The 27,972-nt window shown below is 41.1% G+C and overlaps 1 protein-coding gene across 1 annotated transcript; it reads left to right on the top strand.

The window, feature by feature from the left end:
* FMO1 (flavin containing dimethylaniline monoxygenase 1) lies at window positions 1-27,938 on the top strand. The gene is made up of 8 exons (XM_058540086.1): window positions 1-132; window positions 13,522-13,710; window positions 16,569-16,731; window positions 19,951-20,093; window positions 22,662-22,861; window positions 24,611-24,966; window positions 25,559-25,631; window positions 27,173-27,938. The coding sequence occupies exons 1-8, from the start codon at window positions 1-3 to the stop codon at window positions 27,513-27,515; spliced, it is 1,599 nt and encodes a 532-aa protein (XP_058396069.1). The 3' UTR covers window positions 27,516-27,938.
* Window positions 27,939-27,972: the final 34 nt, after the last annotated feature.

The following is a 27,972-nucleotide window of genomic DNA, read 5'->3' as shown; positions in this document are numbered from 1 at the left end:
ATGGCCAAGCAAGTTGCAATTGTGGGGGCTGGGGTCTGTGGCCTGGCCTCCATCAAGTGCTGTCTGGAGGAAGGCCTGGAGCCCACCTGCTTCGAGAGGAGCGACGACCTCGGGGGGCTGTGGAGATTCACCGTAAGTGGGGTTTCAACAGCTTTGCCATGCGTCTGTTGGAAAGGGCTTGACCAGCGCTGAAAGAGATTGAATTTCTTCCACAAGGGCTGGCTGCCTTGGGGAGGGGCTAGAAATGTCTGCTACACAGGATGCCAGGAAAGGACATGGAAATTGATAGAAGAAAGAAGCAGGGACGAGGTGAGCTTGGGCAGGAGGTCGGCAGCCGCCTTACACACTTTATCCAGAGCCGAGAGGAAGAAAGACGCCCGCAAAGGGGCGGGAGAGGATGCAGTGGCTGGGACAGGCTGGGAAAGCCCAGGACAAGGGGAGTGGGGTCCAAAGCCCAGGCCAGAGACGCAGTATTTGGGGCAAAGGTGTAAACGCAGTGCAGGCACTTCAGCCTCACCTGCAAGGCTGAGCTGCTTGTACCGCGTCCTTGTCCAGCCCTGCTCTACCTGAAGTAAAACGACACAGGGCTCAGCCTAGGGTGAGTCCTGTCCTCGAGGTCCTGCTGTCCCGGCGCGCCCGATCCATACCAAGAACAATCAGAAGTAGAGAATGGGGCTTTGGAGACTTGTTTGTTCCCTGAGCTAAAGAGAAGTAATATTCTCAAATCTCAGCAGGACTCCAGCCTGGATTGGAAGGGGGAGAGGGGTGAGGAATGAGGAAAGGCAAGTATACAGCCCACCTTCGGCTGGTCTGGGGCCCAGGGGGATCACAGGGGCCCTGCCTGAGGCCGTTGAACCCTGAAGCAAGGCATGAAAAGTGTTCAGTGAGCTCCACGGCTCAGCCCGGGAAGGATTTGCATCAGATCCCCCCAAAGCTCCTATTTTCCCTCCTTCTCTGGAGGGCAAGCACATTTTGCATGAGCTTAAATGTGCTGAGGAGAAAGCTGTCAGGAATACTGAAAAGGAGCAAGATCTCAGATATTCTGGCCTTAGATCCCCTAAGGGGCTGAGAGAAAGCATTCCCTCGTTCCCCCATTACAGAAGGGTGGAACTTGGAACTAGAATAAAGTTAATTATTTTCTAACTCACTGAGCAAAGTTCCAGAGAGGTCAAAGATGCTAGTTCAGTCACAGTCCTCCCAGCATAGGCCATCTTGGCTCACATAAAGAACTGCATATCTTGAAAATGTGTCCAACCATCAAATGTGACCATCAATGCATAGAGACCTCCCCAAGGGGACTGGGGAAAGGGCACATCTGTTCCCAAGACTCAAACTGTATAGTTTCAATAGGATAGTAGAAACCTGACACCCATGCCCATTGAAGACATTGCTAATCAAACATGATACCCTTCTCCTGATGAGCCTCAGAACCCTTCTTAACACAATAATCTAAACAAGCTCTATTAATCCATCAGAGTTGAGAGTTGGTTCACAAGATGAAACAGCTCAAATAGAGGGGTAACTAGCAGAGTTATTTGGTTAAAGTAATCTCAGTCAAAGCAAAAAGTGATTGCAGAGACCTTGGGATACTAGACAAAAACACACCTTATATAGGTCATGGTCACCTAGTTATTAACACAAAAAAATCATTATCTAAGAATCAAGAGAAAAGAGTTCTAGATCCAGCTGTGCCCCACTGGCTGTGTGACTTGGGCAGGTCAAACGCCTATGCACAAAGCACTGTGGGGGGACACAAAAATGAACAGGATTCACCCTACCCTCAGGGAGCTGTGAGGCCGATGGTAAAAGTGCAGGATCTTGCAAGTCAGAAACAGTGCTGTGGAGTGAAAATGAGGTCGGGATTACATCCACTTGAGGAAAGCCAAGGAAGGCTTCACTGAAGAGGTGGCACATGGTGGACTTTGAAGGATTTCAATAGGCAGAAGAGATTCAGTGGGAGATACCAGAGAGGGAGCCAGTACAGAAAAAGTACTGGGCGTGCTTGGAAAATAAAATAGCTTACTGGTGTATGTGGTACTTGTAAGAGAAATAATGGGAGAGGAGGAGCGTGGCTGAATGTTTGAGCAGGGGATTCAGAGGCGATTTAGAAAGCCATGGATAGGGCCGGCCCCCTGGCTTAGCGGTTAAGTGCGCGCACTCCGCTACTGGTGGCCCGGGTTCGGATCCCAGGCGTGCCCTGAGCACCGCTTCTCCGGCCATGCTGAGGCCGCGTCCCACATACAGCAACTAGAAGGATGTGCAACTATGACATACAACTATCTACCGGGGCTTTGGGGGGGAAAAAAAAAGGAGGATTGGCAATAGATGTTAGCTCAGAGCCGGTCTTCCTCAGCAAAAAGAGAGGAGGATTAGCATGGATGTTAGCTCAGGGCTGATCTTCCTCCCAAAAAAAACAAAGCGATGGATAATGAGGAGCAAAATGAAGAAGATGTCTTGTTGTTGTTGTTATGTTTGTTTTGTTTGCATGATGGGAAGACCCACATATGTTTGTAAGTAAAGAGAAAATATCTGGGTAGTGGGAAATGATTGCATACGTAAGCCCAAATTGGGACAAGATCCTGGCAGAAAAAGGAAGCTGTGGAATTGTAGGCCCAAGTGGAAGCATTCACCTTGGAAAGGTGAGGAGAGACACCTTCCTCAGAGACTGGAGGGGAAGGAAAGGTGAACATGGAGACAAATTTTGAGGTGGAGGGAAAGAAGACACAGGAACATGCACATCAGAGGGCTCAATTCTTTCAGGAAAATATGGTGTCTGTGGAGGGCAAAGAAAGAGTGACGGTGGTGAACGGAGGTGGAGAATTAAGAAAAGTAGAGGCCATGAAAAAATACTGTGAGTCATGTGATAGGACACCAAAAGGATGAGAAAGAGGGTGATCCAGCAGTAGCCCAAGTAAGTTGGTGCCCAGTTAACAAGTCATTCCAGCCCCATTACCTCCCATTATAAAATGAGAACAGGAAGCAGTTTGGAAAGTAGATAAAAGCTGAATTACTAGGGGCTAGGAAGCGAGAAAAACCAGCCTGCCTTCACTCAGCAGCCATCTCTCGACACAGAGGCTTCCTTAGGCACCTCTGGACTACCTTGAGATTCCTCTAAAGCCTGATTGAAAATCCCTAAACTAGGGGACCTTGAAGGGGCCTTCGAGGTCTAACATGCTATGAGTCTCCTGGGGCTTTCTAGAGACATCCTGTCCCCCTCTTACCCCAACACACACACACACACATTCCACAAAAGGTTGGTTAGAGGTGTCAGTAACACTACAGGTGGATCACCTCAATTGTAAAGTAATGTTGAAGAAATAAAATGTGAGGAACTGTCCTGTTACTCGCTATGACGCATAAAGAATTTCAGTACAGGAAGGGACGAGGATAGATCGCCTTCATGGAGGGCCACAATGACGTCATCTAGAGATAAGGATACCACACTGGGAGAAACTAATCCAGCGTCCTCCTTCACATCCCTGGAACATACTCCAGGGCTCAATAACCCTCCCTGGAATGGTGTCCCTCCATATGTGCATCAAGGTCTTTTCCTCTGCACATGCATCCTTTCATTTATTCAACAAATATTTATTGAGCACGTACTGTGTGCCTTATGGGCCACATATTTTTTAGATTCACTGGGGGCAACATGAAGTGTAATACTTTACGCCTTAAATCACTGAGGAATTGTTCCCCAGCTATTTCTTCCTTAGGCTTGATTCCCACAATCTTTCTTTAAGTCTTATTTCTAAAAATTCAGTGATCTTTGTAGGTTTCCTTTTATTCATACAGTCAACACACATTTATTGAATTCCTATTATCTTTGGGGGGGTACACCTGACAGGCCCCTATCCTTTTGGGGGTTCCTCAAATTTCCTCTGAGGTTTCCACAGCTCTCCTATGTTGTAGGTCCAAGAACTAGACACTGTCCACCAATGAGAGTCTGACTCTCATTAGGGAGAGGAGGTGACAAACTAAAATGGGTTCTGGCTGCTCAAAGGAGAGGAGAAGAGAAAGGAAATAATAAAAGAGGTGTGAATGTCATGTGTGGAGAGGCTGTCTCCATTCAGGAGTGACTTTTTATCATTTTACATCTATTTTTAAAATGGGAAAAGAGAAACCTCTAACCTGACAGAGCTTTCTTCCCATTGCCTATAATCCTCTCTGAAGCACACAAAGTTTGAGAAAGTAAATCTCCACGGTAATTGTAGAAGAATAATATGAATAACAGTTAACATTTATTGAGAACTTACCAGACACTGTTCTAAATGCATTATAACTATCACATCAGTTTATTCTAGGGGATATGTACTAATATTATTCTTATTTATAGCTGAGGAAACTGGGACACAGAGAGGTTAAGAAAATTCCCAAAGTCACCCAGCTAAAAACGTAGAGCTTGAATATGAACCCAGATGGTGTGACTCCAGGGTCTATGCTGTCAAGAACTACACTCCGTGCATTTCCAGAGCCTGTTTCACAGCTGAGGAAGGAGGGCAGGCAAATCCTGGACTGTTCATGGAATCCCACCAGGTGTCCTAGCAGAGAGCAGTGATTTTCTCATTGTATTGCAGGCCCAAAGTAGATCAGGAAGCCAGAAACCCCTCCATTCCTGCTCTTATTCATTTCCCTCTCTCCATAGTCCATCCTTCCTCCCCACCACTCATTTTTCCCTTCAAGACAAACGAAAAACATCTTTCCCCTAAGTGGTCCATCGATTCTCAGGAGGCATGTGCTTCCGCACTCAGAGTGCCAGGGCGCTTGGCAGACCCACACAGAGACCGCCAAGAGTGCCTGCAGCCAGGGGTCCCGGCAAGGCCTGGGAATCACTGGAGCAGGTTGCTTATTCACTGAGGCAAACTCGGGAGAGGAGGGCTCAGGACCGCAAACACCATTCAGAGGTGGCATGGACCCGAACTCTCCGAATATATGCTAAACACGACAGACCTTGTATTTTTCCAGGAGAACAACCAGTGGGAGGAAAGGCAAACAAGAGCAAAAAGATGGTCTTGGATTCCACCCTAAGGGCTGTTTCCACTCTAAACTTGAGTTTCTCCTCGGCTAACACCTGTGGTACATTATTGCACAACGGCCTTCAATGTTTGACAAAACAGAGTATTGTCTTTCTTTTGTCCTATTTTTTGTTTGTTTGTTCATTTGTTTTAAGGTCCCATAAAATACATGGCTCCCTGGTTTATTCAGTTCCGGTAAATCTCCATTACTCTTTGTTACTTAAACATGTCATTAGAAAATGCTTTAAATTTTTTTGAACAATTTTTCTGGAAATCTTTACAAGATGTAGTATGCACATCTCTGCTTATCTTAAACACTATATATTCCAAATTCAGCTTTTTATTATTGTTAACTAGAAATTGACACTATTTTTTTTTTAATTTTTTGTTTATTGCAGTAACATTGGTTTATAACATTGGATAAATTTCAGGTGTACATCATTATACTTCTATTTCTGCATAGATTACATCATGTTCACCACCAAAATACTAATTACAACCCATCACCACACACATGTACCAAATTATCCCTTTCGCCCTCCTCCCTCCCCCCTTCCCCTCTGGTAACCACCAATCCAATCTCTGTCTCTATGTGTTTGTTTATTGTTGTTATTATCTACTACTTAATGAAGGAAATCATACGGTATTTGACCTTCTCCCTCTGACTTATTTCACTTTGCATATTACCCTCAATGTCCATCCATGTTGTCACAAATGGCTGGATTTCATCGTTTCTTATGGCTGAGTAGTATTCCATTGTGTATATATACCACATCTTCTTTATCCATTCGTCCCTTGATGGGCACTTAGGTTGCTTCCAAGTGTTGGCTATTGTGAATAACTCTGCAATGAACACAGGGGTGCGTGTACCTTTACAAATTGGTGTTTTCAAGTTCTTTGGATAAATACCCAGAAGTAGAACAGCTGGATCATATGGTAGTTCTATCCTTGATTTTTTGAGAAATCTCCATAGTGTTTTCCATAGTGGCTGCACCAGTTTGCACTCCCACCAGCAGTGTATAAGAGTTCCCTTCTCTCCACATCCTCTCCAACACATGTTGTTTCCTGTCTTGTTAATTATAGCCATTCTGGCGGGCGTGAGGTGATATCTCATTGTAGTTTTGATTTGCATTTCCCTGATAGTTAATGATGTTGAACATCTTTTCATGTGTCTGTTGGCCATCTGTATATCTTCTTTGGAGAAATGTCTGTTCAGGTCTTTTGCCCATTTTTTAATTGGGTTGATAGTTTTTTTGTTGCTGAGATGCATGAGTTCTTTATATATTTTGGAGATTAAGCCCTTATCAGATGTATGGTTTGCAAATATCTTCTCCCAATTGTTAGGTTGTCTTTTCGTTTTGTTGATGGTTTCCTTTGCTGTGCAGAAGCTTTTTAGTTTGATGTAGTCCCATTTGTTTATTTTTTCTATTGTTTCTTTTGCCCGGTCAGACATGGTGCTTGAAAATATGTTGCTAAGACCAATGTCGCAGAGTGTACGGCCTATGTTTTCTTCTATAAGTTTCATAGTTTCAGGTCTTACATTCAAGTCTTTAATCCATTTGGAGTTAATTTTTGTGTATGGTGTAAGGTAAGGGTCTACTTTCATTTTTTTGCATGTGGCTGTCCAGTTTTCCCAACACCATTTGTTGAAGAGACTTTCTTTTCTCCATTGTATGTTCTTGGCTCCTTTGTCAAAGATTAGCTGTCCATAGATGTGTGGGTTTATTTCTGGGCTTTCGATTCTATTCCATTGATCTGTGTGTCTGTTTTTGTGCCAGTACCATGCTGTTTTGGTTACTATAGCTTGGTAGTATATTTTGAAATCAGGGAGTGTGATACCTCCAGCTTTGTTCTTTGTTCTTGGGATTCCTTTACCTATTCGGGGTCTTTTGTTGTTCCATATAAATTTTAGGATTCTTTGTTCTATTTCTGTGAAAATTGTTGTTGGAACTTTGATAGGGATTGCATTGAATCTATAGATGGCTTTAGGAAGTATGGACATCTTAACTATGTTAATTCTTCCAATCCAAGAGCACGGACTATCTTTCCATTTCTTTGTGTCTTCTTCAATTTCTTTCAGCAATGTTTTATAGTTTTCCGTGTACAGCTCTTTCACCTCTTTGTTAAGTTTATTCCTAGGTATTTTATTCTTTTTGTTGCAATTGTAAATGGGATGGTATTCTTAATTTCTCTTTCTGCTACTTCGTTGTTAGTGTATAGAAATGCAACTGATTTTTGTATGTTAATTTTGTATCCTGCAACTTTACCATATTCGTTTATTACTTCTAAAAGTTTTCTGGTGGATTCTTTAGGGTTTTCTATATGTAAAATCATGTCATCTGCAAATAGTGACAGTTTCACTTCTTCCTTTCCAATTTGGATCCCTTTTATTTCTTTCTCTTGCCTGATTGCTCTGGCTAGGACTTCCAGTACTATGTTAAATAGGAGTGGTGACAGTGGGCATCCTTGTCTGGTTCCTGTTCTTAGAGTGATAGCTTTCAGTTTTTCCCCATTGAGGATGATATTAGCTGTGGGTTTCTCATATATGGCCTTTATTATGTTGAGGTACTTTCCTTCTATACCCATTTTATTCAGAGTTTTTATCATAAATGGATGTTGTATCTTGTCAAATGCTTTCTCTGCATCTATTGAGATGATCATGTGATTTTTATTCATTTTATTAACATGGTGTATTACGTTGATTGATTTGCGAACATTGAACCATCCCTGCATACCTGGAATAAATCCCACTTGATCATGGTGTATAATCTTTTTAACGTATTGTTGTATGCGATTTGCTAGTATTTTGTTGAGGATATTTGCATCGATGTTCATCAGCGATATTGGCCTGTAGTTTTCTTTTTTTGTGCTGTCCTTGTCTGGTTTTGGTATCAGGGTAATGTCAGCTTCGTAGAATGGGTTAGGGAGCTTCCCCCCCTCCTCAATTTTTTGGAAGAGTTTGAGAAGGATAGGTATTAAGTCTTCTTTGAATGTTTGGTAGAATTCACCAGGGAAGCCGTCTGGTCCTGGACTTTTATTTTTGGGGACGTTTGTGATTACTGTTTCGATCTCCTTACTGGTGATTGGTCTATTCAAATTCTCTACTTCTTCTTGATCCAGTTTTGGAAGGTTGTATGATTCGAAGAATTTATCCATTTCTTCCAGATTGTCAAATTGGTTGGCATATAGCTTTTCATAGTATTCTCTTATAATCTTTTGTATTTCTGAGGTGTCTGTTGTAATTTCTCCTCTTTCATTTCTGATTTTACTTATTTGTGCCTTCTCTCTTTTTTTTTGGTGAGTCTAGCTAAAGGTTTGTCAATTTTGTTGATCTTTTCAAAGAACCAGCTCTTGGTTTTATTAATTTTTTCTATTGTTTTTTTTGTCTCTATTTCATTTATTTCTGCTCTGATTTTTATTATTTCCCTTCTTCTACTGATTTTGGTCTTTGTTTGTTCTTCTTTTTCCATTTCTTTTAGGTGCATCGTTAGATGGTTTATTTGAGATTTTTCTTGTTTGTTGAGATAGGCCTGTATTGCTATAAACTTCCCTCTTAGAACTGCTTTTGCTGTATCCCATAAATTCTGGCATGTCGTATTTTCATTTTCATTTGTCTCCAGGTATTTTTTGATTTCTTCTTTGATTTCTTCATTGACCCAGTCGTTGTTCAGTAGCATTTTGTTTGATCTCCACGTATTTGTGGCTTTTCTGATTTTCTTCCTATAGTTGATTTCTAGTTTCATACAGTTGTGGTCAGGAAAGATGCTTGGTATTATTTCAATCTTCTTAAATTTATGGAGACTTGTTTTGTGGCCTAATATGTGATCAATCCTGGAGAATGTTCCATGTGCATTTGAAAAGAACGTGTATTCTTCGGTTTTTGGATGGAATGCTCTGTATACATCTACTAGGTCCACCTGTTCTAGTGTGTCATTTAAGGCCAATGTTTCCTTATTGATCTTCTGTTGGGATGATCTATCTGTTGGTGTAAGTGAAGTGTTAAAGTCCCCTACTATTATTGTGTTACTGTCTATTTCTCTTTTTATGTCTGTTAATAATTGCTTTATATATTTAGGTGCACCTACATTGGGTGTGTAGATATTTACAAGTGTTATATCCTCTTGTTGGATTGTTCCCTTGATCATTATGTAATGCCCTCCTTTGTCTCTTTTTACAGTTTTTGTTTTAAAGTCTATTTTGTCTGATATGAGTTGCTACCCCAGCTTTCATTTCATTGCCATTTGCATGGAGTATCTTTTTCCATCCCTCACTTTGAGTTTGTGAGTGTCTTCAGGTCTGAAGTGTGTCTCTTGTATGCAGCATATATATGGGTCTTGTTTTTTTATCCATTCAGCCACCCTGTGCCTTTTAATTGGAGCATTTAGTCCATTGACGTTTAAAGTAGCTATTGATAAGTATGTACTTACTGCCATTTTTTAACTTTTTTTTCCCTCAGTGTTTTAGTAGTCCTTCTCTGTTCCTTTCTTCTTCTATACAGAATTGATGGTCGCTTTAGTTTGACCTCTGTCTGAAAGCTCTACTCCTTAACTCCCCTCCTCCTTCCTTTTATGTTTTTGATATCATATCTAACCTCCTTTTTGTGCATTTGTATCCGTTACCCTCTTATCATGGAAATAGATAATTTTTCCTATTTGTGGTCTTCTCTTTTCCCCTTAAATCAGTCCCTTTAATGTTTCTTGTAGCACTGGTTTCTTCATGACAAACTCCTTTAATTTTTGCTTGTCTGGGAAATTTTTGATCTCTCCTTCCATTTTGAATGATAACCTTGCTGGGTAGAGTATTCTTGGCTGTAAGTTTTTCCCTTTTAGCACTTTAAATATATCATGTCACTCTCTTCTAGCCTGTAAGGTTTCTGCTCAGAAGTCAGCTGATAGCCTTATGGGGTTTCCTTTGTATGTAACTTGACTTTCTCTTGTGGCTTTTAGGATTCTCTCTTTATCTTTAATTCCGGACATTTCGATTATGATGTGTCTTGGTGTGGGCCTCTTTGGGTTTATCTTGTTTGGGGCTCTCTGTGATTCCTGTACCTGGATGTCTGTTTCCTTCCTTAGGTTAGGGAAGTTTTCATCTATTATTTCTTGAAATAGATTCTCTGCCCCTTTGTCTCGCTCTTCTCCTTCCGGGACACCTATAACACGGATGTCAGTGTGCTTGATGCTGTCCCAGAGGTCCCTTAGACTGTCCTCACTCTTTTTAATTCTTTTCTCTTTTATCTGTTCAGCTTGGGTAATTTCCTCTAGTCTTTTGTCCAGCTCACAGATCCATTCTTCTGTATCCTCTACTCTGCTTTTGAGTCCCTCTAGTGAATTTTTCATTTCCAGTATTGTATTCTTCATTTCTGATTGGTTCTTTTTTATATCTTCCATTTCTTTGTTGACATTCTCACTGAGTTCATCTATTCTCATCCCCAGATCAGTGAGCATCCTTAACACTCCTTGTTTGAACTCTCTGTCAAGTAGGTTGCTCATTTCTGTTTCACTTAGTTCCTTTTCTGGGGTTTTGTCCTGTTCCCTTACTTGGAATGTATTCCTTTGCCTCCTCGTTTTGCCTCTTTCCCAGTGCTTGTGACTATGTATTAGGTAGGTCAGCTACGTCTCCTGCTCTTGGATAGGTGACCTTATGTAAGTGATGGCTTAGGAGGCCTGCCGTGTGCTTCCCTCAGTTCTCAATGTTCCAGGGGTGACCCCTATGTGGGCTACTTGTGTCCTTCTGTTGTGGCCTGTTTGCTCTCCCTGTAGGCACCCAGGGGGGCCGAGTTATGCTCCTGGCCAGCTGTTGTAATGCTCAGCTGCTTGTAGTTGTTGTGGGCCCTTCAGTGTCTTTATCAGCTGTGGGGAGCCCCAGCACAGTTGGCTGCAAGTTCTAATAGCACATTTGTGTTGCAGTATTTCTTTTAAGTGAGTAGGCCCCCAGCGTGGCAGGTTGTTAGGCTCAGGGCCTTACAATTGCTGTAAGCCTCCAGCCTTTAGGTCTCTTGTCAGCTATCTGAGGATTGCAGCTTGGTGGGGCTGGCCTCAGGCACGGGAGCACCCAATTGTTTCAGGCTTTGGAAGGTGGGGCAAACCCCCTATGTGGGTCTTTGAGAAGCACAAGTCTTCTGCAGCTGACAAGCCCTGCTGCCCACAGGTCCACACACACAGTCAACACAGTCCTGTCCTGTGTGCGTGCCCCGACCTCCCGAAGCGGACCCAGTCTCTCCACGGCGGGAGCCCCATACACTCCACCACTGCCCCACACTCTCCACCTGCTCCTTGTGCACGCCCTGCCCCACTGAAATCGGCTTAGTTGCCAGGCAGCAGAGAATCCAGTCACCAATCTATGCAGGCCCACAAGTTGCCTGAGGGCTTGTTGTTGGGTGGGGCCAGTCGCTAGGGTGGGCTGCCTGCCCTGGCTGAGCTGGATTAAATCGGTGCTCTAGCGGGTGGGGCAGACCTGGGCTAGCAGGCCCCAGGGAGAACTCCAATGGCATCTGTGTCAGCACGCCCACACCAGGCCACAACAAGGGCCTCCGCCAATGTCCCAGTCCCTGGAGAGGTCTCACCCCTCACCGAGATGCACTCAGGGCCTATTAGGTGAGTCTCTTTTCACCAAAGCACTGTGCACCTTTCTTTCTGGTGATTTTAGGTTGCTTTCTGAAACGGGTGAGTTTGCGCGTGGGCCCTTTAAGAGCCAGTTTTAATTTCCTTGTGAACCAGCATTTCTGGGGGTACTCCCCAGTGTTTTAGTAGCAGGCAAAGTCAGATATTATGCCACTGGTCTCGATTGTGCTGGGTCCACACAATGCCCACAGCAGGGGCGCTCCCTGGCTCGGGGCCCGCTCCTCCAGGGAGGGCTGCGTACCTGTGGGCTGCTCCCGGGCGGCCGTGAGGCGCTGCATCTTGTGAAGGCGGCATTTTTCATCTCCAGAAGGGAGTTTCTGCCTCTTCCACCTCAATTAGGATTGTGCTTTGCTGCAGGAGTTCCTCTTATCCAGTTTTCAGTTCTGTCTCTGGGTAATTTTTCCACGAGTAGTTGTAAATTGGCTGTGTCCGCGGGAGGAGGTGAGTTCAGAGTCTGCCTACGCTGCCATCTTGACTTCGTCTCAAAATTGACACTATTGGGCCAGCCCCCGTGGCTTAGCGGTCAGGTGCGGGCGCTCCGCTGCTGGCGGCCCGGGTTCGGATCCCGGGCACGCACCGACGCACCGCTTCTCCGGCCACACTGAGGCTGCGTCCCACATACAGCAACTAAAAGGATGTGCAGCTATGACATACAACTATCTACTGGGGCTTTGGGGGAAAAAAATAAATAAAAAAAAAATTGACACTATTAACAAAGTATTATTTACTATGGGATGCTCTCAGAAGCCAGCGAAAAGGAAGGGAGCTTTGGCCTAATTGACCCCAAAATGTTTATAATGGTGTTTTTCTCCTTATACAATAATTTTTCCCTTGATGCTTGTTCTCATTTCTCAATATTACAGCTCTTTACAGCTGTTCCTATTCTCTTTTTTTCTAAAACCCAGAGGAACCTTGATCACTTTTTTTTTTTAATGTATTTTTTCCCCCAAAGCCCCAGTAGATAGTTGTATGTCATAGCTGCACACCCTTCTAGTTGCTGTATGTGGGACGTGGCCTCAGCGTGGCCGGAGAAGCGGTGCGTCGGTGCGCACCTGGGATCGAACCCGGGCTGCCAGCAGCATAGCGCGCGCACTTAACCGCTAAGCCATGGGGTCGGCCCTGAACCTTGATCACTTTTAATTAAATCAAACCAACACTAAACTAACTCCTAATTCCTTGCTTCAAGTTTAACGATGTTCTAAAGCTCTACTATCCAAGAAGGTAGCCACCAGCCATAAGTACTACAAAATGTAGCTGATATGACTAAAGAACTAGATTTTTTATTTCATTCAATTTAAATTAATGGGCCCTCATTAGCAATCATGGAGAATCGTGTTTTAGGCTCTTAACGAGCCTCCTTCCTTCCTTTCCAGATCCCCCTAATTCATCTTTTGTAGAACTAGAATTATCTTTCCAAAATGTAACATGAATCACTTCCATGATAAAACATTCGGAAGACTGCCATAACCTTCCTTAAAATCCAGATTCCTTAACTTTAGATTCAAAATCCTTCATGATCTGAACCCCTCTTCTCCACAATCCTTTCAACAACACCCCGTGAAACCAAAGTACCTAGCAATTGTCCCTCATCCAGGTGCTGCTTCCTGGTTCTGGTGTATTTCCATATTCTCCTGTACTTTCTGGTAATACCGTGTGAATCTGAACAGGTGAGTTCATCCCAGGTTTATTTGTTAGCACGTGATGAACAAGATTATAATTCTGATCATGAAATTCGTAGTAGGGTCCAATGTTCACCATTTCTATAACAAATCTCATTAGAAAGGGTCACCTTAATCTTTATCAATGTTTCAAATGTCTAAATGTAACATCTCTTTCATATGTGTGCACGCACATGCACACACACGTGCTCATGTGCACACACTGTACAGGAAGATGTTGAAGAAGGCCGAGCCAGCATCTACAAGTCTGTGGTTTCCAACAGCTGCAAGGAGATGTCTTGTTACTCAGACTTTCCCTTCCCAGAAGATTGGCCAAACTATTTGCCACATTCTCAATTTCTGGAATATCTCAAGATGTACGCAAACCAGTTCAACCTTCAGAAATACATTCAATTCAAGGTAAGACATGAAACATGGAATAGTAGTCAAGAAGTATTTCCCACCTGTTTTCTATTATCTCTCTATAGCCTAGCCCTGGGCTCTGTAGATGAGATAATGAACTGGCGAGACAGATGACGCTTGGCTGGATTCCTTTTCGCCTTGTACTTATACCCTCTGGAGGTGGAGGTGGATACTTTGTGTAAGAATTCAGGTGTGTAAAATTTTAATTTGCCAGGGGGCCGGCCCCGTGGCTTAGCGGTTAAGTGCGCACACTCCGCTACTGGCGGCCCAGGTTCAGATCCCAGGTGCGCACAGACGCACCACTCGTCCAGCCATGCTGAGGCGGTGTCCCACATACGACAACTAGAAGGATGTGCAACTATGACATGCAACTATCTACTGAGGCTTTGGGGAGAAAAAGGAGGAGGACTGGCAATAGATGTTAGCTCAGGGCGGGTCTTCCTCAGTAAAAAGAGGAAGATTGGCATGGATGTTAGCTCAGGGCTGATCTTCCTCACAAAAAAAAAAAAAGAAATTTTAATTTGCCATACTTACATCTAAGTATCCAAAGAGACCTAAAAATATCAAACCACATTTTCAGCTTGGGCCAAATGCCTGCACATAGAGACATTGCTAACTCCTACCAGCCCCTGAGTCCTCTCTTCTTGACCATCCCTTTATAGGAATGGACATGTGCAATGGCCCATACACAAGAAAACCTTACTATCTGAAGGCAATCTTTTCTAGATATCTGTCGGAATAGAAAAATCTTTGAGTATTGTTCTTCTTATAGGCCCTACTCACCTCCCTTCCCATTTCAGAGGACAGAGACAGAAGGAAGGTAGAAAGACATAGGTAAATGAATATATCCTTTCTTTTTTCCTTTTTTTCCTTCTTCTCCAAGAAACACACGAAAATCCATGTATTTCCCTTCTCCTATCTACCTCCCTATCACAGATGGGGATGGTAAGGAATTCATAGGGTATTACACAGAGAAAGCAATATGAATGGAAAGATTGACTAAAACAAGTAGCAAATAAGATTCATATTCACAACCTTAAAAGTACTTCTGATCAAAATGAAATCACTATCTCGAAGAGATATCTGCACCTCCATGTTAATTGCAGCATTATTTACAATAGCCAAGACATGGAAACAACCTAAGAGTCCATCGACAGATGAATGGATAAAGAAAACGTGGTATGTTATATATATAATGGAATATTATTCAGCCATTAAAAAAGAAGGAAAACCTGCCATTTGCAACAAAATGGATGGACCTAGAGGGCATTATGCTAAGTGAAATAAGTCAGACAGAGAAAGATAAATACTGCATGATCTCACTTATATGTGAAATATAAAAAAAACAAACTCATAGAAACAACAGATTGGTGGTTGCCAGAGGTGGAGAGTGTGGGGTGGGGAAAAGGATGAAGGCAGTCAAAAGGTACAAACTTCCAGTTATAAGACGAATAAGTTCTGGGGATGTAACGTACAGCATGGTGACTATAGTTGACAATACTGTATTGTATATTTGAAAATTGTTAAGAGAGTAAATCTTAAAAGCTCTCATCACAAGAAAAAAATTGTAACTATGTGAAGTGAGGGATGTTAAAACTAAACTTATTGTAGCATTCATTTTGCAATATATATATATCAAATCATTATATTGTACACCTTAAACTTATACAATATTATAAGTCAATTATATCTCAATAAAACTGGAGAAAAATAAAAGTACTCCAGTTTTCCAAAAAGTATTTTATCCCACTTCCTTATTTCACAAGGGATACAGTAAGAATAAAACACTACCATAGTGAATGGATATAACACACATAAATATTTTTTAACACATCAGAATTCCTGAATCGGAAGCATTTTCTTTACTACATGCTACCCAAGCTTGTTTTAAAATAACTAAAAAAAAAAAAAAGCTAGATGTTCACCAAAGTTTTAAGAAAGCACACATGAGCAACTGCCTGTGAGAGGTTTTATTTTTCCTTCTTCTCTATACATTCCAGATTTTCATTGATGAACATTTATTATTTTTATGATGAAAATAAACTTTATTTTGAAAGGTTTTTAATCAAAAATTTATATTTTAAAAAGGCAGAGCTGCTAATACAAATGTAGAAATCCAACAGGCACTTCAAATGTTGTAAACCAAACAGTGAACCAGTTAGGAAGGACCTGAGAAGCCTTGTATGAAAACTGAAAAAGAAAAAAAGGCAAGAAAGTCTCTTGATCAGTGGAGCACTTATGCTTTTAAAATTGACTTGTACATTTATATTATATATTTTCTGAATCAGAACCTAGTACCCATGGACATATATGTACTTGATGAGAACAAAAAATAGACTACTTGAAATTGGACTACTCCCAAAAAATTCAGGCCATAAAGTTAGCGCTTTTCAATAGTTCTCTAGCAACATAGTCTATAAGAATTTTCACAAGCTAAGATACTTGGGACCAAATTTATATTTTCAATTATATATTACCCATTTCTCTATTAACGGAACTGTTGTGAAAGAGACAACTCTATGAGAAATATATGTAACAGAAAGAATAATGAAGACAACAGAAGACCAAGGTTATTATCTTGATTCTATCACTTACTGTGAGAATTTGAGCAAATCACTTAAAATCTTTGGACCTCACCACCTCTCTTAAATACCCCTCTACGTCTCTAAGCTTAGAATACTTCCATCCAGGAAATTATGATTAATCTGACAGCCCAATTCGATTTCTAGGGTTATGCTTATTAATTATGTATAGTCTGGGCTCTAGAACATTTGAAATGTCAACTGGCACATCAGTCAGCAAGCCCCTACTGGAACTTTGACAATTATTAATCATGCCTGTGATTCTTTTTTCAGACTAAAGTCTGCAGTGTAACAAAACGCCCAGATTTTGCTCTCACCGGCCAATGGGAGGTGATCACTCTGCGTGAAACGCAGCAAGAGTCTGCCATCTTTGATGCTGTCATGGTCTGCACTGGTTTTCTCACTAACCCATTTTTGCCACTAGACTCCTTTCCAGGTATAGCATTTTCTGCAACTGACCTTCATTTGTCTCAAGGGAGCCAGCTTCCTACTGGATTGGTCTGGGAATGAATTCCTATGATTCCTCCATTAAATAGTTAAAGTTGTGAGGTACCAGGGGTTTTTTTCTAACCAACACTTTCTGGCCCGTTTTTGGCTTTCATTTGTTCCAAACAATCTATTAGTATGGAAGAGTAGAATGAATAACTAATAAGCAGTTTTACGCTTCACTGAAGTTCAGTGCTCCTCCTTAAGTGACTGGCAGCACTCAGTAAGTCTTCTAAGACATGGGATGCTTACACGAGTTGCTAGCCTCAGCAGCAGCACATAGCCAGAGAGGAATTTAGAGGCCGCAAAGGTCAATCAGTGAAAGAAGGAAAAAATCGTTTGATTTTTGTTTGTTTGTTTTATAGAGGTTTAGCTAGATCAGAGGTTTATAGCACTGGGTCAATCGTTAACAGGGAGATGAGTCTTGGGAGGCAAGTTAAGACATCTTTGGGTCTCAGTTTCTTTATCTGGCTTTTGCAACCATGATTCATGTTAATTTATGCAAAATTTCAATTGGATTACAACTCAGAGGGAATAGAAAATGCAACGGTTTGGTTTATTTCATCGGCAGTAAGGATTCAAAAGTCAAAACTTTAGGAAATTTTTTTCTGAATCATCTAAATACAACCTGGAGTGATCTCAAGGCTCATATAATAAACTCACATACTTCCAATGGCCTTTGATCTGCCCCCAGAGGTTACTCAAATAAGGTCAAGTTAGGATAAAGCATATCCTGAAAACTGCCATAGAAGAGAATCCTTGAATTGGAAAGCACCAAATTCAGTCTTCTTTCCAATGCAGGAAACTCTTCTCCAACATCCCTCAGAGTCTCTAATAGCCTCTGCTTGAACACATTCAACAATGAACTCTCACCATCCACAAGACAACCCAATCCTTTGTCAGTTCTTGCCTGCAGAGAAAATCCCTGAGCAGCTAGCTACTCCAAACTCCCAGGAAAGAGTGCGTGGTACAGGATCACTCCAAGAATCCAGAAAGTTCCATGGCATAGGGAGTACATTGCATTTATTCAGCACCCGTGGTATATTGCATGAGGCACTAAGAATATGGAAGTGGATAAGAAAACATGTAGCCTTTATAGAAGGAATAAATAGAGTTTTATAGGAGTCCAGTGAAGGAATCACAATCTACATATGACCTGGGGTAATATCAACACTCATTTTACAACAAACTCATGTATCTCCAATGGTCCTGGATCTGCCCCCCAGGTGTCACTCAAGTCAGGTCAGATTAAGATAAAGCATACCCTGAAAGCAACTGAGCCAAGATACTCAGTTTGAATAGGGTGAGCTTGAGACCCAGGAGATATAGATTCTAGGCTATACAACTAACAAGCTAAATAATCATGGGCCTTCCACTTAAGCTTTCTAAGCCTCTCTTTTTTTGCCCATAAATTGAGAGGCTTGGGCCACCCACTTACCCAACAGCATACACCACAAATCAAGCAAATAGAGCTCTACAGGACTTATAGTCCTTCTCAATCTTCATCTTACCAGCCACCAACAATTGGCCATTTGAAATCCCTGGCTAGATGATTGTTAAGGAGGCTTTGAGCTCTACAATTTTGTGACTTTAGACTTCAAATGGAATCCTCCAAATCTCACCATCTCCCTCTCTGCCTCAAAGCAGACTTGCTTAATCTGTACATACTCCCTAGGGTAGTCGTTAACTGTTACAAAATTTCAAATTCTTTGAAGATATTCAAAGACATGTGTCATGAGCTCTGGAGGCAATTCCAAAGAAAATGTCCAAACAGTCTTAGTAAAAATAATGGGTATCACAGGTAGAATAAACGTATAACTTCCCAAGGTGACTATTTTTATTCATTCAGATATATACATTCTGGTGTGTTGACTAACACAACCACATTCACCTGATAAATTTACTTGCTCTGTCCTCCTGTAATATAAGAGGAGAAAGTGTTCGTCTGATGGGAGACTCAGCCACAGAGTCTCATTTTTGTCCACTTGTGATCCAAAAGAGCCTGATCCAGAGAGAATCTGAAATAATCTAACATCCAGGGATAATTGCATGATTCTCGTTAAACTTGTCCAGTTCTCCCTTCTCAGCAGTTCTCTGATCCACATTGCACCCATGTGCTGACTTACTATTTTAACTTAGCAAAGTTACTAAAAACTTACTATTTTAACTTTAGAATTGTTAAATTCTAAATGCTCTGGATTGTGGTTGGGTTTTAACTGGGATTCATGTCATATTTCATATGAGTCAAGATGAACTGAAGAGTTACCAGGTGTTGATAAGGCTACTTGCCACAGGCATTCATATTTATCCCCTGAGAATCTAGATATCTTATCTTTTTTTCTGGAAAACCACGGGTTCTTTCTATAGCCCATATTACTTTTGCTTATGTTATGAAACCTTGAGCGTATTCTCCAAAACACTTCATTCTCATTTGATGTTTCAATGTGATTTGGCGTCAACTGCCTGAGATATCCTATCGAGTTAGAACAGCAGATTTAATCCCAGTGTAACTAACATAATCCCTTTTTCTCTGAGGCAACCCTGGCTGACTCGGCAAACACAGCCTGAGTTACCATGAGTCACCAACATGAACTATCAGTAAACTTCCCCAACCCACATGGATCTTTTTGAATAGGAACCACATTTTATTTATCTTATTTCCCCAGTATCATCTAGCGTAGTGCCAGGCACATAGCAGGTGTCCAAAAAAGTTTGCTGAATTGAGTGGAGGCACTGACTCATAGTTCCCTTTAACTTCTCTGCTCTTGCTCCTTGCTTGTGAAAAGCTCTAAATAAATCAAATATTAGTAAATAAACTATTACTGTCCCATTGATTTCTAGCAACCTTCAAATGGTATTGACTCCTTGCACCTGCGCTTAATAAGTCTTTATGCCGCAATATTTCAACTTAGTAGTTAAACATCTAGTAAATAAAACTAAAGGCCTATCTACTGAGATGGAGTAAGCAACTCCACTAAATAAATAATCACTCATTGATTTCTGTATCATGTAAAGTCATGTATTCATAGTTCAGATTTTCTTAAAATCGAGTATGCTATTAAAACAACCTAAATCATCTGTCAATCATTCAGTTATTAACTGAACAATATGTATGTTTCATTCACTGACCCCTTAAATTCTCTATTTGACTTCTTATTTTTTTCTATAGGTATAAATACCTTTAAAGGCCAGTACTTTCATAGCCGACAGTATAAACATCCAGATATATTTAAGGACCAGAAAGTTCTTGTGATTGGATTGGGAAATTCTGGCACAGACATTGCTGTGGAGGCCAGCCACCTGGCAGAGAAGGTACCATTCTTGATGTTGCTTAATGAAGCACTTTATCTTAAGATGTATGCCTCAGGCAAACAGTGTATGACACCATGATAAAGGATGAAAGGAATAAAAATGTCTAAAACACACACCTATAAACAAAACAGATTTTTTACAGTAATTTTTTCTTAAATGTTCATAAATTTTACTGCAAATTCCAGGTGTCATCTTTCCTCCAAAACCACTTCTCTTCCTATTTTTCTCATTTTCCCAGTTATCCAACAAGAGGTATGGGAGATGTCTGTTTCTTAACCAGTCCCATAGGTCAGAAAATCCTGGCAGTTTTTCCTTGCTAAGATCTCCCATTTGCTCCCTTCTTTCCTTATCAACTGCCACCACCATCATCAGGTCCATACCACCTCACACGAAGGTTATTGCATTGTCCTCCTAATAATAGTTGTAGAAATAGTTAATATTTATTGGGGCTTACTCTGTGCCAAGCACCTCACTATATGCTTTATTGCATTACCTCAACCAATCATCAAACAAGCCACTGAAGTAGGTACTATTAGTATCCTTGACTACAGATGAAGAAACTGAGGCTTAGAGACGTTAAGTAACCTGCCTAAAATGGTACCATTAGCAGGTGGTATAGCCAGTCTTCAAACCCAACCTCTTTGATTCAAAGCCCTGTTCCTAATTCTACCCCACATCCCTGCACCCCACCCCCAGTCCATGCACCCACACACAATAATCCATCCAGACGCCCAACCACCAACAAAAAAATCCTCTGAAAAGACTGCTCTCATTATGACACTCTCATGTTGAAAAACTTCTAACTCCCCTTACCTAAAAAATAATAATAATAAATTGCAGATGCATTAGCCTTGCATCCTAGAGTTCTCCATATTCTGATCCAAATCTGCCATTTTAACTTTATCTCCCACTATTTACCCATACGATGATCAACTGCAGCCTGACAGGTCTATTCAGCCCTTTGCAATTCCCGTGTCTCTGTTTTCCCCTTTGCTGACACCGTACTCCTCCCTTCTGCAGTGATCTTTTCTCTTTATAATTTACATTTACATTCAGCTATCTCACCCCAAGTAAGAATTTATGTAATAATTGTTGTTTACGCTCCTCAGTTGGCACTTTTTAATTCTCAGTATTTCTAATTACCGTGCATAGTATATATTTTCTTTCCAACTGTGCTATAAGCTCATTGAAAGCCATTCAGCCAACAGATATATATTAGTTGTTGGCTTCTGATGTGTCCAATGCTGTACCAGGCGCTGGGGATACACTGTAGAACAGAACAACCAAAACAAGAATCTCACTATCAGGGAGCATGGAGTCATGGGGAAAATAGATGCTAAGTAAATAAGTATAAATTATTAGATCAATAATGGCAAGCATGAAAATAGCTATGAAGAAAAAGGATTGGGAGTGTATAACTTTGATATTCCCTTATGGGACTTTCGACAAAGGACTCAACAATCAATTCGTTGATTGATTGATTGATTGATTTGGAGAGACTGAGCAATTTGTGGAGTTATCCTGAAGGAAAAGAAAGGAGGTCCTGAAACAAAATTAACACAGTCCCATCCACTATGATCACCACATGTGGGTAGCATACTATTATTTCTATTTCTCTAATCATTTGCAAATTTCTTCAATCAGAAAATATGCTTTGGCATCCATCTTATCATTTCTATATCAACCAAGAAACTCCTCTTGGTTTAGAACATAACTCATTTCTACCAAAGTGTCCTATCCGATTGTGCATCATGACACAGAGAGGCAGGTTCAGTGCAAATAAGAGTAATGTCAGAATCATTGATATGCTCACAGTTCTTGCCCCCACATTTCCCGTATAGAGTATACTGCTCCATTATAAAGCCAAACAAAATAGATAACAAGAACTCTGACACTGTAGCTGTGGTCACCATGCCCAAGTTTGTTGGAGAAAAAACCATCTGTTAAATCAGTTGTTTTGTATCTGCAAAGTAATACATTGGTTGACTAAATCATTCAATTTTTAAACAGCTATATAGACCACTCCTATTGCATAGATACCAAAACAATTATTAGCTTAGTGAACTCAATCAGCTGGTAAACTCAAACAGCCAATCTGTAAAAAAAAAGAAAAAATTTCACCAAAACCAATTGTACTCCCAGTTCAAACAACGGATTCTGTTGAAATCCTTTATAGACAACTTTCAATTGCTGCCATACCCTGTTATTACTGCCCACAATTATTAATGTACAAAGTTGTTCATTCACCTGTTCATTGTCTTCTTACAGGAGACTGTAAGCTCCCCACGTCTTGCTACAGTACCTCATTTATCATGGTGTCTAGCACTGAGGCTGATAAGTGCTCAATAATAAGCCCTAAGATGTTTTAATACTCTAGATATTCAAACCATCATCTCAAAAGAATAACTTTAATATAGGAGTTAGGGGAGCCAAAACTATCCTGTCAGGGATGTATTTTGAGGGTGACAGACTTTTTGATGCCATTCAATTCATGAAACTTCTCAAATGTCTGACAAGGCCAGCCCTGTTCACTGTATGAAACTGAGTGACCTCTTTGATTGCTTCCAGGTGTTCCTCAGCACCACTCAAGGGTCATGGGTGATCAGCCGAGTCTTTGACTCAGGGTACCCGTGGGACATGCTGTTCACAACGCGATTTCAGAACATGCTCATAAATTGTCTCCCAACTCCAATTGTGACTTGGTTGATGGCAAAAAAGATGAACAGCTGGTTCAATCATGCAAATTATGGCTTGGCTCCAAAAGACAGGTAAATACAGTGTATCTGCCAAGGGCTATTAGGAAGAAGGAGCCTCAGTCCTTCCAGTGGCATATCCAAACTAGGCAATTACCCAACAACATGACTGGATATGAAGGAAAACTTCATACAAATTTACTTGATCATAATAGCTAACTGTTTTGGAGTTCTCGGTAAGTGAAATTGTGTCTTTCATCTTGTCAATAGCCTTTAAAGTGAATATCATTGTAATCTCCCTTTTATTATGGGTAAACTGCGGCTTAGTGAAGTTCAGTCACTTGCCCAAGCTCGTTTGGTAATAAGTGAGCTCTGTGACCTTGGAAAGTAAGTTGCTTAAGCCTTAGCTGCAGCAATCAAAGGAAAATTATCTGTCTATGACTCTTTTGACAAAAGCAACACACTTGCCTTGTTTCTCTGTGTGGGAAAAATCAACTCCCATTGTTGCCCGTCGCGATCTCTAATGGGAGTGTCTTCTTGCCCTTGTCAAGATGACCTTGATTTCAGTCTGTCCTTTTAGTTACAACCTATGACTCATCCCCTCAACAAGAATCAATGGTTTTTACTTCTTCATTCACTGTTTGTACAATGATATTCCATTACCAGGGTGCACAACCTGTCTGATCTTTCTCCAGAGTTCACTCTGGACCAGCATGGATCAGGTGGCACCCAAGCCACCAGAGATGGCACGCAGCCCCCTTCCTACTACAGGCACTTCTTTCCTCTTGCTCTCTTCATCCTTCTCTCATGTACCTTCCTCTCACCCTGATCCCCCCTTCCCTCTTTTGTCTCCATCTTTTCCTTCCTTATTTCTTACCTACCCTCTTCTACCTCCAGCCCCTCATGGGTTTTGACTCTTTCCACCAGAGCTTTTTATACCATAAGCTTTATCTAGCCTGGATGGCAGCTCATGGGACTATAAAGAATTTGACTTAATCCCATCAAACCTAGAAAATGTGAAAGGAGCCTGAGGAATGATAATCCCTTCTCTCTTAGATTTAGTTAATCTTTTATCATTTCCAAAGTTCTTGCATATATGCTATTTCATGTGCTCTTCATCCTAGCCAAGGAACTAAGGATGGCAAGTATTAGTATCCTTATTTTACTGATGATGAATAAAAGAAAGCCTGTAGAGACCAAATGACTTTCGCAAGCTCTGTTAAGTATAGACATTTAGACAAGAAGCCACCCTTATCACTTCCTATCTCAGTGCTCTTTCCATTTTATCACACTGTCTCTTTCTCTGCATTCACTATAAGCCAAATATGGCTCGACTTATTTAAAATCATCTCACAAAGTATTTGTTTAGTGATTCCAAAGGCATAGCCAGAAAAAGATAATTCTGCCCTTGTTCCTTTTAAACACATGTGTGTTTTCCTTATACAATTGCTTCCTAGGAGGAGAGAGCATCAGCCATTTTCAGCAGATATAGAAGTCCCTGGTTTCCCTTGTAGTCCTTCAGCATTCAGCTATCTCTACAATGACAGTGATAGCTGAATCCTGAAATTCAGCAAGGGAAATAGGAGCTAGCGAAAGCTCTGACTGCCTTCTCAGGCTTCCAAACTCTACTAAATGATAAGCACATTTCATCATCCTTTCTGGGCATTCATGAATCCTCTCCCACAGAGGTAACTTCTCCCAAGATTGGCACCTCCTGCCTAGACAAGCGGAGAGTCCCAGAATGAAGAACGGAAGGGAACAAGGAGGGAGGGCTGACTGCATTGTTCACTGGCAATTCTCTTCCTTGTCCATGTTTTTCTTTAGGACACAGATGAAAGAGCCTGTGATAAATGATGAGCTCCCAGGCCGTATCATCACTGGGAAAGTGCTCATCAAGCCAAGTGTAAAGGAGGTGAAGGAAAACTCCGTCATATTTAACAACACCCCAAAGGAAGAGCCCATCGATATCATTGTCTTTGCCACTGGATACACCTTTGCTTTCCCTTTTCTTGATGAGACTGTAGTGAAAGTTGAAGATGGCCAGGCATTGCTATACAAGTACATGTTCCCTGCACATCTGCAAAAATCAACCCTGGCCATTATTGGCCTCATCAAACCCATTGGCTCCCAAGTTCCCACAGGAGAAATACAAGCTCGATGGGCTGTTCGTGTCCTGAAAGGTAAGTGCATGAGAAACAGCTGGGCACATGTTTTCAGTTTGCCATGGGACTTTGGATACCGGAAATCTTCAGACCATCCCCAGCTCCTATCTAAAACAATAGAATCTTTAAAAGCAGCATCCATTCTATTGTTCACTGAATTACACTATCATAATGAATTTGTACCATTATCAGCACAAAAGATAAATGAAGGGTCAAAAAATGTAAGCTGTATCTACCTGGTATTTTGACTGAATCAACTGGTTCAGTTAAAATCCAAAAGTTCAATCAATTGAGGGATAAAATTCAGTCAAACCAGTTGTGAGGTTCTGTCATATCAAATAACTAGAGAGATAACCAGATACTTCTCTTTTAAGCTGGTGGTATTATTACCAGGAGCATACCACCCAGTCTACATAGGCTGCTAACATTTTTGCCAGAAGAACAGATGAGTATCTGGCTACTAGAAATAAAAGATGAGCAGTAAAAGCATCTTTACCCACCAAGTAAGCACCTAGATCTAAAGTTAAATTGGGGCGGGCCCCGTGGCTTAGCGGTTAAGTGCGCACGCTCCGCTAAAGTTAAATTGCATTTTCTGTTTGTTTGTTTGTAGGTGTGAATAAGTTACCACCACCAAGTGTCATGATAGAGGAAGTTAATGCAAGAAAAGAAAACAAGCCCAGTGGGTAAGTTAACTACTTATGCATCCCTTTTGAATCATAACTGAAATTGGTAAAACAACAGCAAAGAGAGGTGAGCTACACTGGAGAGAGAAGAAGCACCTGAGGCTTAGAGAAAAAACCTAGGATCGGTCGTTTAAGGAGAGAGGAGGGAAAGGGAAATTGAGAAGTTTCCATGTCCCAAAATCATCACTTCAGACCATGATTAGCTAGCACCACATGGAGTTTGGATTCTAAATCAAATTCAATTAACCCTCATCTACCAGATACAGTATTCTATGTCTTATTCACAATCAGCAGGCAAACTGCCATGTTTATCCTCTGACACTAGAAGAGTCTGCTCATTCTTTCATTCACAAATCTGTATTCAGCTCTATTGTCTTAATTCAGACGGCTACCAGGAGTTGGCAAACTATGGCCGGTAGGCCAAATCTGCTGACCACCTGTTTTTCTCTTCTACATTTTTAAATGGTTGGAAAAGAAGAGGAAGAAGAATATTTTGTGATATGTGAAAATTATATGAAATTCAAACCACAGTGGTCGTAAATAAAGTTTTATTAGAACATAGCCGCACTCATTCATTTACATATCATATCATCTGTGGCTGCTTTCAAGTTACAACAGCAGAGTTGAATAGGTGAGGTAGAGGCCATAGTACGGCCCTCAGAGCCTAAAGTATTTATCGTCTAGCCTTTGGCAGAATAAGTTTGTCAACCTCTTCTGTGGAGGAGTGGTGTCCCCTTGTGCTCTGCTCTTTGACTACCACTAAAGGGCCAGGGATAATGGAAGGGAGATGGCCAGCAAGGGAGGGAGTCTTGGGGCCCCCCCACTCTCACTCCTAATCCACCTAAAACATCTCTGGTTTTATCTGTTTATCTGTTTTAGACCTTGCTATAAATTTTCACTTAAAAGAGGGGATTCTGTGGCAGAAAAACAAGTTTTAAAATCATATTTCCAAACTTCTATCCCTGTCAAAGTGCTAAATCCCAAAACAATAAAAGCATTTGAAATGTTTCTTCTTCATCCTCAACCTGGAATATGATTTGATCTCCATTATGGAACTCTAAGATAACATAGATAATTAATTGAGCTATGCAATGTAAAAGCTTCTTGTCACATAGGCCAGTCAAGGACATTAGAGACTAATACCAGCATTACAGGGAATTCCATCCTATTGATATTTGTGGCTTTTTACATTACGCAAATCTAACAATAATTGAGTTTTAGAAAGATTTAGGAATAGTAAAATTATGTAAGATCTCTTTTTCTAGAAATTGCTAATCATTTCACAGAAGAACTAAAGTAATACTAGATGCATTACGAGCATTTGGAGCTCCGTGTGTATAGAGTCTCTTTTCAAGGAACCCATCTTGTATTTCAATAATACAATGAGACCATTAGACAGTTATGGGCATGGAGGGAAGAATACAGAAGTCATTCCAAATTTTGCAGCATCATTGTTTACTTTTGGCACTTTTACTGTTCCAACGTTATCATTATTTTATCTTTTTGTCTGCCCCTTTATCCCCAATCTTCCTTTTATAAAGGTTTGGCTTCTGTTACTACAATGCTTTACAAACAAATTATATCACATACGTAGATGAACTCCTGACCTATATGAACGCGAAACCCAACCTGCTTTCCATGCTCCTGATGGATCCACGCCTAGCTTTGACCATCTTCTTTGGCCCATGCACCTCGTACCAGTTCCGCTTGACTGGCCCAGGGAAATGGGAAGGAGCCAGAAATGCCATCTTGACCCAGTGGGATCGAACATTCAAGGCCACCAAAACTCGAATTGTAGAAGAACCCACATCTCCCTTTGCAAGAATACTTAAACTCTTGAGCTTTCTGGCTTTGCTTGTGGCCATTTTCCTGATTTTCCTATAAATAAAAAATGACCTTAATGGCTTGTCAGATGCACACACTAGATTTACAGTGCTCTGGTTCCTCCATTGCAGCAACATTGCCCTCACAGCTACGAACCATATCTGTGTAGTGAAAGCCGCCCCCTACCCTTCCCTGACTGGCCACAGGGCTACTACTGGTATTCCTGACCCTGTCCCAGCTCCAACTGCTTCTAATGCAAGAGGAAGATAAGCAAGATTTCTGTGCATTTGAAGGCTTCTAGAAGGTTCCAAGTTCATCTTAGAAAAGAGAGCTGTTCTAGACTGTCCTCTGAGCAATCAAACTCTTTCCCACATAAACTATTTTCATAGATATCAACTAAATCCCCCTACTTTGCAAAAGATATAGTTGTACTAAAATGGTGCTCTCATGGTATCAGCTGATTAAAAAGAAAAAGAAAAAAAAAACTAGAAATTGATTGTTTCAAGTGGTCTTTTAT

This window comes from Diceros bicornis, chromosome 4, assembly GCF_020826845.1.
Source record: "Diceros bicornis minor isolate mBicDic1 chromosome 4, mDicBic1.mat.cur, whole genome shotgun sequence".
NCBI classification, from domain to species: Eukaryota; Metazoa; Chordata; class Mammalia; order Perissodactyla; family Rhinocerotidae; genus Diceros; species Diceros bicornis.
This window is presented reverse-complemented; position numbering and strand designations above follow the sequence as displayed.